The 12,400-nt window shown below is 44.7% G+C and overlaps 1 protein-coding gene across 6 annotated transcripts in view; it reads left to right on the top strand.

Annotated features, from left to right (window-relative positions):
- ASTN1 (astrotactin 1) overlaps window positions 1–12,400 on the top strand; it is a 303,122-nt gene that overhangs the window by 196,217 nt on the left and 94,505 nt on the right. For 4 of the 6 annotated variants that reach the window (XM_058700154.1, XM_058700148.1, XM_058700149.1 and 1 more), the window contains exon 9: window positions 7,277–7,351. The exons of the other annotated variants lie outside the window; for them this stretch is intronic. In XM_058700154.1, coding sequence (XP_058556137.1) covers window positions 7,277–7,351 — 75 coding nt within the window. The remainder of the gene's footprint in view (window positions 1–7,276; window positions 7,352–12,400) is intronic. 6 annotated transcript variants of the gene reach the window in all.

Below are 12,400 nucleotides of genomic sequence, written 5' to 3'. Positions count from 1 at the left end.
AGTCACCAAAAATTATGGCGAAGTGTCAGAGAGGACAGTGAGCCAGACACTGAAATGTCGGGGAAAGATGGGGGCAGGATGGGATTGGGCATGACGGGAGCAAGTGCATGGAATGTTCTGGTGGCAGGATTTCATGACCTTAACCAAGGGCAGAGGGCTAGTCAGTGGTAGAGCCGGGTTTTAAACCTACGAATTTGGTATTTGTAAACTTACAAATATGGTATTCTGCTACATAAAAACTTCTAAATAACAGACATTAAATAATGAATAAAGTCGTATCAATATTTAATTTGTTTTTACATGAGATTTACATGCTTAAAGGTAACATGAGTTTGTAAAATATACCACGGTCATCACGGTGGTTTTTGTTTTGTTTTGTTTTTTGTTTTTGGAAATGTAACGTTAGAAAAAAATTAAGTAGAGCGTAATGTTAGAAATGCATTTTATTCATCACATGGTGGTGTTGGTTATAATGACCGTAGCTACTAGCCATTGAATTTGTTCCGTGTGGCAGGTGCTGTGCTAATATATACACCCTCATTTATATATGACTCCAGCTACTGTTTTCTCCACATTTTATAGATGAAGATACTGAGGCTGAGAGAAATTAAGTGCCTTGCCCGAGGCCGTGTGGCACAGTGGGACTGCGTCCTCCCAGACTCAGACCGGGTCTGGCCTCATTTGTCATGTCATCTGGCTCTTCACCGAGTGCCTGTTCTGTGATGGCGTGATGTTAGACAGTGAAGGGAGAGCAAAAATGATGGCAGGGCTCTTTGTATCTGATGAGGGCAAATAGTAACCGAATACATAATACATTAATTAGATTTATAGGTTTTCTGAAGAAAAGTGCAGGGTGTTTTATATAATAAGGGGCATGACCTAGTCTTGGAGCACCAGGGAAGATCTATTTGGGGAAGTAATTATTTTTTAATTAATTAATTTATTTCTAGGGGTGCAGAGAGAGAGAGAGAGAGAGAGAGAGAGAGAGAATCCCAAGCAGGCTCTGCGCTGTCAGCTCAGAGCCCGACTTGGGGCTCGATCCCATGAACCCGTGAGTTCTTGACCTCATCCTAAATCAAGAGTAGGACGCTCGACTGACTGAGCCACTCAGGCGCCCCCTGGGAAATAATTTTTAAGCCAGACTTAAAAGAATAGTATAAGTTACCCACAGAAATGAGAGGGGGAGAAATTCCAGGTAAAGAAAGAAATCTGCAAGGGCCCCCAGGCCCTAAAGCATCCTATGGATACATCAAGCATCATTATCCTTATTATTTAACTTGTGACAAAGCCATGGGTTTAGCAAATAATTGAGACATCAGTCGTTCCAGTACTTACTTCTTCCAGAACTGGTACTGATTGTGAAGACAGCGGCACATAATAATCTCCCCTTCTTATCATTAGGATAAATTGAGGCATGGAATGTTTCAGCCAACGGCATAGCTGGAAAAGTCATTTTTACCATTTTTCTCTTCACCTTTTCTCCTGTATATCTTGCAAACTACCTTCTTTCCAGAAGCATTTTTTAATGAACCTCTGTTCTTTCTTTGTTTCACCGTTCCCTGCTTGCAAATGCATTTACCTAGCCAGGGAAAGGAACGTTTGCTCAAAAGCCTGTCATATTACATATGGGTATGATCTTCTAAACCAGAGCCCCATAGTGTAGCTCTAGCTGGGCTGGAATTTCAGAGACTATGCTTCCACCCTAAACTTAGCTGAATGTGGGCCAGAGGCAAGCTTAAAAGGATGTGCTTTTATGTAACTATGGACACATAATTTTCATTTGTAAAATACTCTCTTTAGTGACAGGTGGAGGAAAATATAAGTTCAAAAGAAGCTCCATGATATGCCTTATTTATCAATGCCTACAGCTGAAGCATCCTCTCTCCACACTGAACTGTGTACACACACACACACACACACACACCCCACATACGTGCATACGTACATACATACATGTATGTATTCTCTCTGCTTTCTCTATCCCCTCTGCTTATTTCCTTCCTTCCTTCCTTCCTTCCTTCCTTCCTTCCTTCCTTCCTTCCTCCCTCCCTCCCTCCCTCCCTCCTATCTATCTATCTATCTATCTATCTATCTATCTATCTATCTCTATTCCCCCTCTCCCTCCCAGGCAATGAGTTTTGAGCTCTCCACAAGGAAGCCTATTACCAGACATGCCGACCAAAAGCTTTCAAGCTCCATTTCTAGGTGCCACTGTTAAGTGGAAGGCTGCACATGATCGAAAAGCAGAATTTGAAATCGTTTGCAACAGAAATGGTCTCTTTCTGCACTGGGAGAGCTAGTGTGAGGGCTCCTCCAGTGGAGCAGACCATGCAGAGTGTTCACTGACTCATTTAGGTCTAGGTGGTATCATGGAAGAAATGCCCCCCCAGTCAAGTCAAGACAAGGCCACAGCCAACTTCTGGCCCAGCCCAACACCAGGACCAAAGGGAGAACCCCATGAGTACTGATGTGTCTTGGAGAAGAAGAGGAAGGGGTGAGGAGAGTAGCTGAAAGTTTGGGAGTTGCCCGGGCTTAGGAAAGGTTCTGCATAAACTGGGTATTGTATGAGCCAGGGAGAGAGGAAGAGGCAAATAAAAGATTGCGAATAGTTCTAGCATACCAGTTTGCATTACTGTGGGGCTTGTCTGCGGCACAGACTGTGTTTCTGCTTGAGGCAATGGTTCTGGATGGTTCCCCTGCTGGCCTGTGACCCTGAATCTAGGCCGTCTATGGCTGCCCACACAGGAGGACAGTCTTCAGGGTCTTGATTTGTCAGAATGAAGAAATTAACAAATCAACTCTTTCCTGACTTCTGATTCTGCTAATTTTTCCAAACTAACAAGAGGGGACTGGGTTATCCAATGCAGGACAGAGAATGTTGGAGCCCACACCTCTGAGTTGAAGTCAAGAGAGTAAAGCTTCTTTCCAGCTGCAGGTTTCCACCTTCTGCCCCACATCCATCCTGATGCTGTCCGTGGGCAACTCCCCAGCCCTGTGCTCTTTCCACAAAACTCGTATTGGCTCAGTCTGCTCAGTAATACCACCCACTTCTGAGGGAGGCAGGACTCTTGCCCCACAAGCAGGTAGAAGCTGGGGTGGAAATGTGTTTGACATTCACCCTCCTCCCAGCTCCAGCCCTGAAAACCCAACAGGGGTTGCCTCTGCTTAGATGCCTCTCCTTTCCTGGCCCCAGAGATTGGTCTGCTTTGCTCACATGATTCGGGACCTGTCAAGCAGTTCCTCCATGGATTATGTTTTCCTAATGAGGAGGGGAGACATCTCTATGGCCTGACCCTGGAAAGACAGGAGTGGCAGCTGCTGGAGACCAAGTCTCCAGCATGGGTGTTGGCCTTTTGAGAGAATAAAGCCTGAAAGGTGAAAAACCAAACAAAGAGAGGAGAGGGACAATTTGAGGGCCTTGGGGCCCGGTTTCCAGGCACCCCCCTCCAACGGCAACTTCCATTTAAACCTGGATAGGAGAGTCTCAGTGATGGGCCTCTTTCTGGTGAGGCCAGTTCCATTGTCTTACTTGGACTTGTACCCAAACAGCCCTGACACAGAGGCCTTCCCTCTTTCAGTTGGTCAGGGATAACTCGGCCCCAAAGCGGTTTTGGGGCTTTCAGGTCCAGCTCTGAAAGCTGGTGTTACCCCCTGCCTTTTCCTGTATGCCGCCCCCACCCCCGCCGTAGCCTCTCCGCTCATGGGCACCAAGCTCCCCGCTGCTGTCATCCCATGCCCTGCCAACCCCCAGCCTTCCCAGCGGCCGGGAGGACTGCTGGACCACTGCAGTACCACTTAGCTGGTCTCCTGGAACTCCATCCCTCCTCCCGTTTACTCCACTCTCTTCTGTCTGGCCAGACGTGTTTCTTCAGAAAGACCGTAGATTCCTTTGAGGGCAAGAATCTCTCCCAACTCCTGTTGCCTAGTATCACAGTTCACACCCAATAGGCCCTCCATAAATATCTGCTAAATAAATCAAATAGGCAATCCCACCTCTCTGATTTCTCTTGCTGTTTCACACATGCTCTCCCCCCTCTCCCTATACTTAATGTCAACACGGTATAGTCACGGTCCTGTGAAGTGACCGCTGGGTGGGAGGTGGGGGGTGGGGCCTTGGTGTTCCCATATTCATCATTGCCTCCTCTCCTGGCCGCACGCATACATGTACAACCCGAGTTCAAGCCTGGTATTGCCACGGCATTCGCACCCTAGGGCAAGACACTCATTCCTGTATAGAAATTTGAGAACCTTCTTATTAGAATATTTGTATTTGATTCGGGTAACTGCTAAATTTAATTAATTTAGCCAATGCTTGTAGGACACTCACTAAATGCCAGAACACTGTTCTGAACCCTTTAGCTATATTAAATAGTTCTGCCTCGTAACAACCTCGCCAAGTGGATATAATTGTTACCATCCGCCTTACTTTATAGGTGAGGAAATGGGGACACAGAATGATTAAAGGACTTGCTCAAGATCGCACAGTGATTCGTGGCTAAGCTGGAATGTGAAGTAGGCAGACTGGCTCCAGAACCCACATCCTAATTGATGTACCCTGCTGCCTCTCATTGTGATCTGGGCAAGCTCTACCCTGCACATCTGCGCCCTTGGATTCTGAGTTGTCTTTCTCGATCTCCAGGCCCCTCGAGAGCAGGAAGGCTCTTTGACCTGACCTACCTAGCAACATGCTGATGTGTGCTTAATCAGTGGGCTCATTGATTTATTACCTATGGCTTGAATACAGGTTTATTTATGTTCTTCTACGCAGTTAATTGTTCGCATTGTAATCAATGCCAGTCCTAAAATTTGGCTCCTCAACATATATTTTCAAACAACCTAGGACCCATGCCAAGAATTAACTCTAATTACACATCGTACCAGTTTCGAGCACTAGAGATGACTAGAAGGCAAAATGTGTGTTATTTAAAATTATTAAACTGATAGTAAATAAAATGCTATTTTGCCCAACAGAGAGATAAAGTTACGTCTCTCTCTCTCTCTCTCTCTCTCTTTGTATTTCCCCTTTCTAGGTGTCAAGGATCACATGGGAGTTTTTCCCCTCATGAATTCTAGACTGTTTCTTCAATTAATGCATAATTTTTAGCAACTCATAAGCCACCACTCGCTGTTCAGCAAAAAAGAATCATATTCAAACCCCTCTCTGTGGGTTCACCTCCAATGAACAGAACAAACATGAAAGACACATGGGGGAGAGCTGTTGATTTGATGCAGGGGTTATTCATAAGACAATGTGGGGTCCTTTTTGGAGCCAACTCTAGTTGCTTCAGGGTATTTCTAAATGGAATTCCAAGAACAAAGTGTTTATAAATAGTAAGCATAAAAAAGAATGCATTCATCCCAGCCACTTCGGTTTATAGTCCCAGGAGCTCCCCTCGCAAATACTGACTCCTTTGGCTAGTTAATTGGCTAACTAGTTGAGTTACGTTGGTGGTGTTCAACCCTGTCAGACCCAGCACTCTGTTTTATGACAAATATTTTTAACCCCTTTACATGAAATAGGACAAATATTTTAACCCCTTACATGAAATTCACAAGTAGTAAAATCTATATACGCAAGATTTCAAAAATAAATGTAATGCCTTAACAGTGTTTAAAAGAGAAATAAAAAGGCAATAATTTATAATGATAGAGTAGCTTCTAATGTGTAAATGCTGTGGTACTATTGCAACAGGAGAATTTAATAAAGTTGACAGACACTTGCCCCGAATGTAGATTCACCGTAATGTAATAAGTAAAGTAACATATGATGTACGATATGTCCAAGAGCAGTACCCACTGATCCAGATGTGCTGTATTGGTGATTCAAAGATCGTGAGCAGCATTGCAGACAATGATATGATTTTCCAAACTTATGAACACCTCTTGGTAAAATTTCTAAGTAACAATGTATAATCTTCCCTCGATTTACATGATAGTTATGCACCCAGAAAATTTGTCATAGGTTAAAGCAGTACAAGCCGCTCTGTGCTTATGTGTAAATGGAGTTAGCATCTTGGCTCAGGTCACGACAGGCAAGTTTTAACCTATGTAAATGTGTAGTGAGACATTCTGTAGTTTGTAGGACATACGGAAATGCTTTGTTGCACAGAGCTATCTTGAGCGCTGTCCGATTCTAGCCTTTCTAGCCCTGCCCTCTAAATGCCAGCAGTGTCCTCCAATCGTTGTGTCCAATGGTTATGTGGGAGAGCAACCATAAATGTCCCCAAATGCACTCTCTTGGGTGATGGCACCCACACTGACAACCACTGGGTTGGTTCCTAGCATTAGATTTAGCCCCAAATCATAATTATGTCAATTTATCCTGCTGACTTTTTCTAGTCTCCAGTAAAATCCTCAATCATTGGGTTCCGTGGGAACAAGGGCTCAGTTCATCCAGAGTGTACAATATTTAGTACCCAGCACAATCGCGGGCTTTCCTAAGTCTGCCTCAAATGAGTAAATACTTTTTGGATTAGACATTTGGGTTAGTCAAAAGATATATGTACTATTTAAATAAAATAGTTTTGTTACTTTCAATTATAAGTGACAGAACCTAGAAGCTCATAAGGGAGACTTGTAGTTAAGAATCATTTAAAAAATACCATTTCAACTGTTTCTGTTTGGAGGAATGGCATTAAAATGTTTGAAAACATCTGGAACCTGTCAACCTTCTTGTCATTTTGAGGAGGGAAGGGGAACATGTCGAGGACCCTGTATGAGCTGTGCCTTTGGCCTACGAGGTCTGCTTAATCTTCATAGTGGTCTGGAGGCAGCTATTACAGACTCTATTTTTACCAAAGAGGAAATTAGACTCAACAAGGCAACTAACTTGCCCACAGTAAGCCAACAGCAGAACAGAGTTTGAACTCAGAACTGTCTGACTCCAGAGGCTTCGTCTTTCCCAAGAAGTCATGCTGACCCTCTTTTTTTAAGTGAGGCAAAGCTAAGTGTCAGTTAAATCTACATCAGAAGGACCATGAATTACAGCTACGTGAGGTCCACCTTAATATAATTTTACTGTTTCTGTAGTTGTGGTTGTCATGTCTGTTACATTCCACTTTCCTAGTGGTTTGGTGATTTTTATGTTGATCCTGTTCTTGGTCTGGCTCCAGCATTCAGGGTCTTACGTGAGCTCCCGTCAGTGGGATCCTTGAGGGCAGGGATGAGGCCTCTGTGTCTTTGGGTCTCCAGTACCCAGCATGGTGCCTGGCACGAAGTAGATGTTCAGAGAGTGTTTGTGGAGTTGACTTTAATTGAATGATGTTTCTCCTTTTAGGCCTTGGCCTTACACAATATTTCAGCGGGGCTTTGACCTGGTTTTGGGAGAACAGCCTTCTGATAAAATATTCAGGTAAGTGGCTGTCTAGGGACTCGCTTACGTATGTCTACAAGCCCCATGTCTCACTTGGCACTGAACTTTCTTCCCTAGAGATAAAGTAGAAAATGGGAAGCACATCTAGCTGTTCTGCCCCTCTCATTACAAAAGTGCTGGCCCCGGACTCACGCCCAGTGACAGCGTGGAGCACTCTTGAGGGCAGACAGCCCTTGTTTGGGTCCTGGCTTCCTTGCTTGCCTGCTCTGTGAGCCCCAGTAATTTACTTAACCTCTTGGAGCCTCCAGTTTCTGCGTTTGCTAAATGGGGCCGCATTATTTGCCTGGTTGTATTGTGGTGAGGAATGTATGAGATAATGCAGGGAAAGCCCTTGGCACAGAAACTGGCACAGAGCAGGCAATTAATGTCAGTTTCTGCCTCTCCCTTTTGCATCTAATTTGCACCTTTTTCATCAAGTCTTATTCAGAATCTGTCCTGCCCCTGCCTCCTCCTTTTCTCAGCTCTACTTCATTATTATTTTTCTTTTATCTACCACCCTCCTAATCAAATTGGATATTTCTAGTCCCTCCCAAATTTCTACCTACATACCTGGGAATAGCACATGCTAGAAAAGTCAACCAGCGGAGAAAGAATTTGGGTGCCGCCGTGAACTATTGGATGTTCATGAAGTTTAATTCACGCGAGGCTTTAGCCGGAACACAACTTTATTTCCAAACTAAGATCTTAGCATGCGTTTATTTTGTCAGCGTGTCCTTCATTTAATGAGTATTTGCTGACTACCGGCAGAGTACCTGAGATTGCTTGTGGCCTGGCAGTATGGATGTGAATACATGTCCCTCTACGTGCATGCCCTCTGATGGAGGAAGTAAATAGTCCTGCCAAGGATGCATTAAGTTAGTGCAGGGCTCTACTGGAGAAAAGGCGGGCCGTGTGGGGCAAATGGAAAGCTTGTTTCCTTTTTCCTGCACTTGTACAGAGTGCTGAGTCTCCATATTCTCCGCTTCCTTTCCGGTCCCTTCCCTGGACCCTTCCTGTCAGCCTGGCCTGGCCTAGGTGTTAATTTTGCTCCTGCATTTGCCCCCTAGAGCCGACTCCTCTAACCCAGCTTCTCTGGTTCCTCCTCTGTGTTGGCCCCAGATGGCCTGGGTTTGGCCCCTGCAGTGTTCTCTTAAAGCATGCTCTTAGCAAGAGCGCATATTTATAGAGCTGCTTCTTCACAGGGCCTCCCCTTACCTTTTTCCCTCCTGAATGTCTCTCTCAGGGGAGGCTGGGTCACATTAATGGCATTGGCCGCAGGCTGCTTTTGAGGATTCGTGCTGCACAAGATGTCAGCTATATTCCTTAGACTATGACTTGGGCATTTAAACTTTCCAACAAGGATTTATCGTTTGGCTGACTTTTTTCTCTCTCTCTTTTTCTACCACTGGTCTGCTAAGACCTTCCAAGGGTGATAAAGCTAAGGCAGATGGAGAGCCTGGTGGAGTTCAGCGGATTGATGTGCATAAGTTTCCTCTCCCCTAAAAGTCAGAAACCAACACTTTGAAAAACCGGGGCCTTAATGAAATTGCTATTAGAGCAGAACCTGTACAAAAACTGTGCTTCCATCCCCACAAGTATTTATTCTTTTCAGATATGTTAGCTGCCAACTGCGTGTGATACCCACGCACTGCAGAGGGGTCAGCTGAATGGTTTGACCCTTGCAGTTATTTCAGGAGCCAGTGGGGTAATCGATCATGTTGGCCCTAACATGACAATAACTTGCCTGTCTGGTAAAAGCAATGGGTCATGATTTACCTATTTTAGGTATTAAGAACTTTCATCAAAACCACCCTGGGATCGGAGTAAACCACCTGCCAATGGCTACTGTGGAAAATTCTATGACCTGGTCAGTGACTGTAATCTCTTCAAGAAGCTAAGGACTGTTTTCTTGCCATTCTGTTCACCCATGATTTAGTATCCCAATGAATTCCAAGCCACTGCACATTTCTGACATTTGAATCGTTCCACATTTGAATGCCAATGTACAAGGCTGTTTTATAAGTTGCCCTTCTCCTATGAAAACTTCCATTCTTTTTTCTTTTTTTTAGTAGAGAGAGAGCAGGAGGGGCACAGAGAGAAGGAGAGAGAGAGAATTCCAAGCAGGCTCTGCACTGTCAGAGCAGAGCTCATTGTGGGGCCCGAGCTCACGAACCGTGAGATCATGACCAGAGCCGAAACCAAGAGTCAGACACTTAAGCGACTGAGCCCTCCAGGCTCCCCGGAACCTTCTGTTCTTAGTCAAATCTATTCCCTACCTGATCCACCGTCCCCGGCAACTTGAACACTTCCCGCTCTACACTTCTGCTCATCCTCTTTCCCCTAGCAAGAATATATATTCTTCTTCTAATATAAACATTATCCGTTTTCATGGTCTGGGTCAAATCTTAGTTAAGCCCAATATCTACTGAGCACCTACCACTGCAAGGCACCGGTTTAGATGCTGTAGATATGACCAAACAAATATGATTGACATAGCCCATGGCTTCAAGAAATTTATAATGTCATCCAAGAATTGTTCTCCAACCCTGATCTTCCAGGAGAATCCCAGCATGCTTCAAAAATGGCCAGTGATCTTCCCCGGCACAAACCCATTAATTGAAAAGTTCAGGGGCATGGGATCAGGCCACAAGTTTTTTAAAATCACCATGGTTCTTCTGATCTCTACCCAGGATTGAGAAACATTGCTCTCAAGCTTCTCCAAATCCACAAAGACTTTCCCCACCTCCAAACATCTATAACATACTGACTGTAATATTTATTTGTCAATTATTTCATCTCATGTTTCTTTTTAGTTGCCTGTTTATTCCAATGAAATGATTGTCTTCTTGAGGGAAGGGGTAATACCCTACATGGCTTTAAATATTTACTATCTAATATATGATTTTGAACACAGTAAATCTCCAATAAATGTCTGTAGCTGATCATTTCAGGTTTTTCCGAAGGGCTTGAAACCAGATTAATAAAGACCTTGTTACCCAACCTAACCTTGGTAATCTGCAATCCCAAAGAATCTGGGAAGGGCCCAAGCTAGACTCAAAGGGTCCAAGGAAGCTGAACTGAGTCTCCTCTGCAAACCCAGAGACATTCTTTCCATTATGGTGAGGATCATGCCATTTCACTAGACCCTCTGGTGGCAGGGATTGGCGCAGACCAGATTTCTCTCTCAGACACCCTCCTTCCAAATGTGTACCTGTGTCCCTGGGAACAACATCTCATCCCGGAATGGCTGGACCTGGGGAAGAGTGAAGATGCCAAGAGCTAACCGTCAGTTTCCCCACATTCTGTTTCATGCCAACCCACAGTGAGAGTACAGGCTTATTATGCCCAGTGCTCTCTGGCAAGGGTTCGCTTCTGAACAGAAGTTTCAAGTGCTAGTTCAACAGTGTCGTGTGCAGGACTCAGCCTACAGCTGAGCCATCAACTGTGGTGGTCACCACCAGCTGTCGCAAGAGAAGGCCCAACTTGGGAAAGCATTCCAGATGCTCTCCCAATTTCTCTTTGGTGGCTTTCTAAAGTCATTCCTGCCAAATCTACATGAATGAGGGACAGATGAGATTTCAGGACACAGCTTTTTCTCTGACAGTTTGTTCTATATTTGGTTTTTGGAGTTACTCAGTAAATTTTGCAGAGAAAAGAAAACTTCAGAATTTCATAGGCATGAGCCAGTATGGGCTGGAAAGCTGCTGTGAGCCATACTTGAGTATCAGACCAACCCCTGTCTTTCCCACTTATGGAGAGGTGACCTTGGGGAGGTTGCTAAACTCCTTAAAATGTTAGTTGACAAATTAGTAAAGTGTAGCCAAATGGCCAATCTGAGAAGACTGTATTGAGGGTAAATGGAGCAGCATACAGAGCACCTGCTGTGTTGAGAGTTCTCAACTGAGGTTAGTCTCAGCCACATCTGACTTTGCTTCCTCTTACAGGGTTTCACCTCGGCCCTACCAGACATCGAAGATTACACTGTTTTTCTTGTTAATGTGGTACAGTGTTATGTCTCAGAAACTACTGTGCCCTTTGGAGGTTCCTCACAATATGAAACCCAGATCCATCTTGACCACTAAATCCATTCAGACCCAGAGGTTGACCCACATCCTGCTCTAAGTAAAGGATGATCTTCGCCATCACTTCTCCCTTAAGTTTGACAATGGAGATTATATCCATCCCGGAGCCTATGCAAACTAGGGAACATAACTGAATCTCATTGTTGAACAGTCAGTAAATATTTATGGAGTGACCTCCTTGGGCCAAAACTTGGTGGTGGACAGTGCGATACAAAGATGGCAAAGAAACCTCCCCTGCCACGCAAGAGAGCACGTTCTTCTGAGTGGTGATAGACATGAGAAGGTGGCCATGAGTCACCATCTCTGGGGGCAGCCAGGGACCGTGTGTGTGCACAGAGGAGTGTCCTTTGTTTCAGCCTGAGGTTGAGCGTGAAGATCCTGGAGGGCCTTCTGGAAGGGGTGGGGATTTTAACTTAGTCTTAACATGGCTGGAATCCAGCAAAGAGAGGGAAGCAAATTCCGAAAGGATTCTTAAGAGCAAAGCAAAGAGGTGAGGAAATTAAGGCGACTTTAGAGACGACAGTCCGATTGCAGGGTAGAAGCACAAAATGTGAGGCGGGGGTTGGGGAAAGAAGCGGCTGAAGAAGGGGGTGAGAATGACACTGTTGGAGACATAAACTTTGCTCTGTGGGTCCAGGGTGCTGTTGAACAGTTTCAGCTGGGGAAAGAGGTGGCTTGCTTTTCCCTCTGAATTGTTGCTGAATGCAGAGGAGGAGGGGAACACTGAGACAGAGGGATGTGGAACTCTCTCTTCCAAAAGAAAAATTAACCGTCAGAAATATGCTAGCACTGCCAACTGTTTCCGAAAATCTGTTTCATAAATTATAAGCTACAGGTCCCAGATTTGTTGCTCTGCATCAGTGCAAACTTATAATTTTATAACCAAAATAGAAAACAAAAATTCACCTCTGTGTCCAAATCAACAAATAAACTGCTTCCTCCCTGGTACCATTCACACTTGTGTATG

Source organism: Neofelis nebulosa, chromosome 15 (assembly GCF_028018385.1).
Source record: "Neofelis nebulosa isolate mNeoNeb1 chromosome 15, mNeoNeb1.pri, whole genome shotgun sequence".
Classification (NCBI taxonomy): Eukaryota; Metazoa; Chordata; class Mammalia; order Carnivora; family Felidae; genus Neofelis; species Neofelis nebulosa.
The sequence above is the reverse complement of the archived record's forward strand: the minus strand, read 5'-3'. Positions and strand labels throughout refer to the sequence as shown.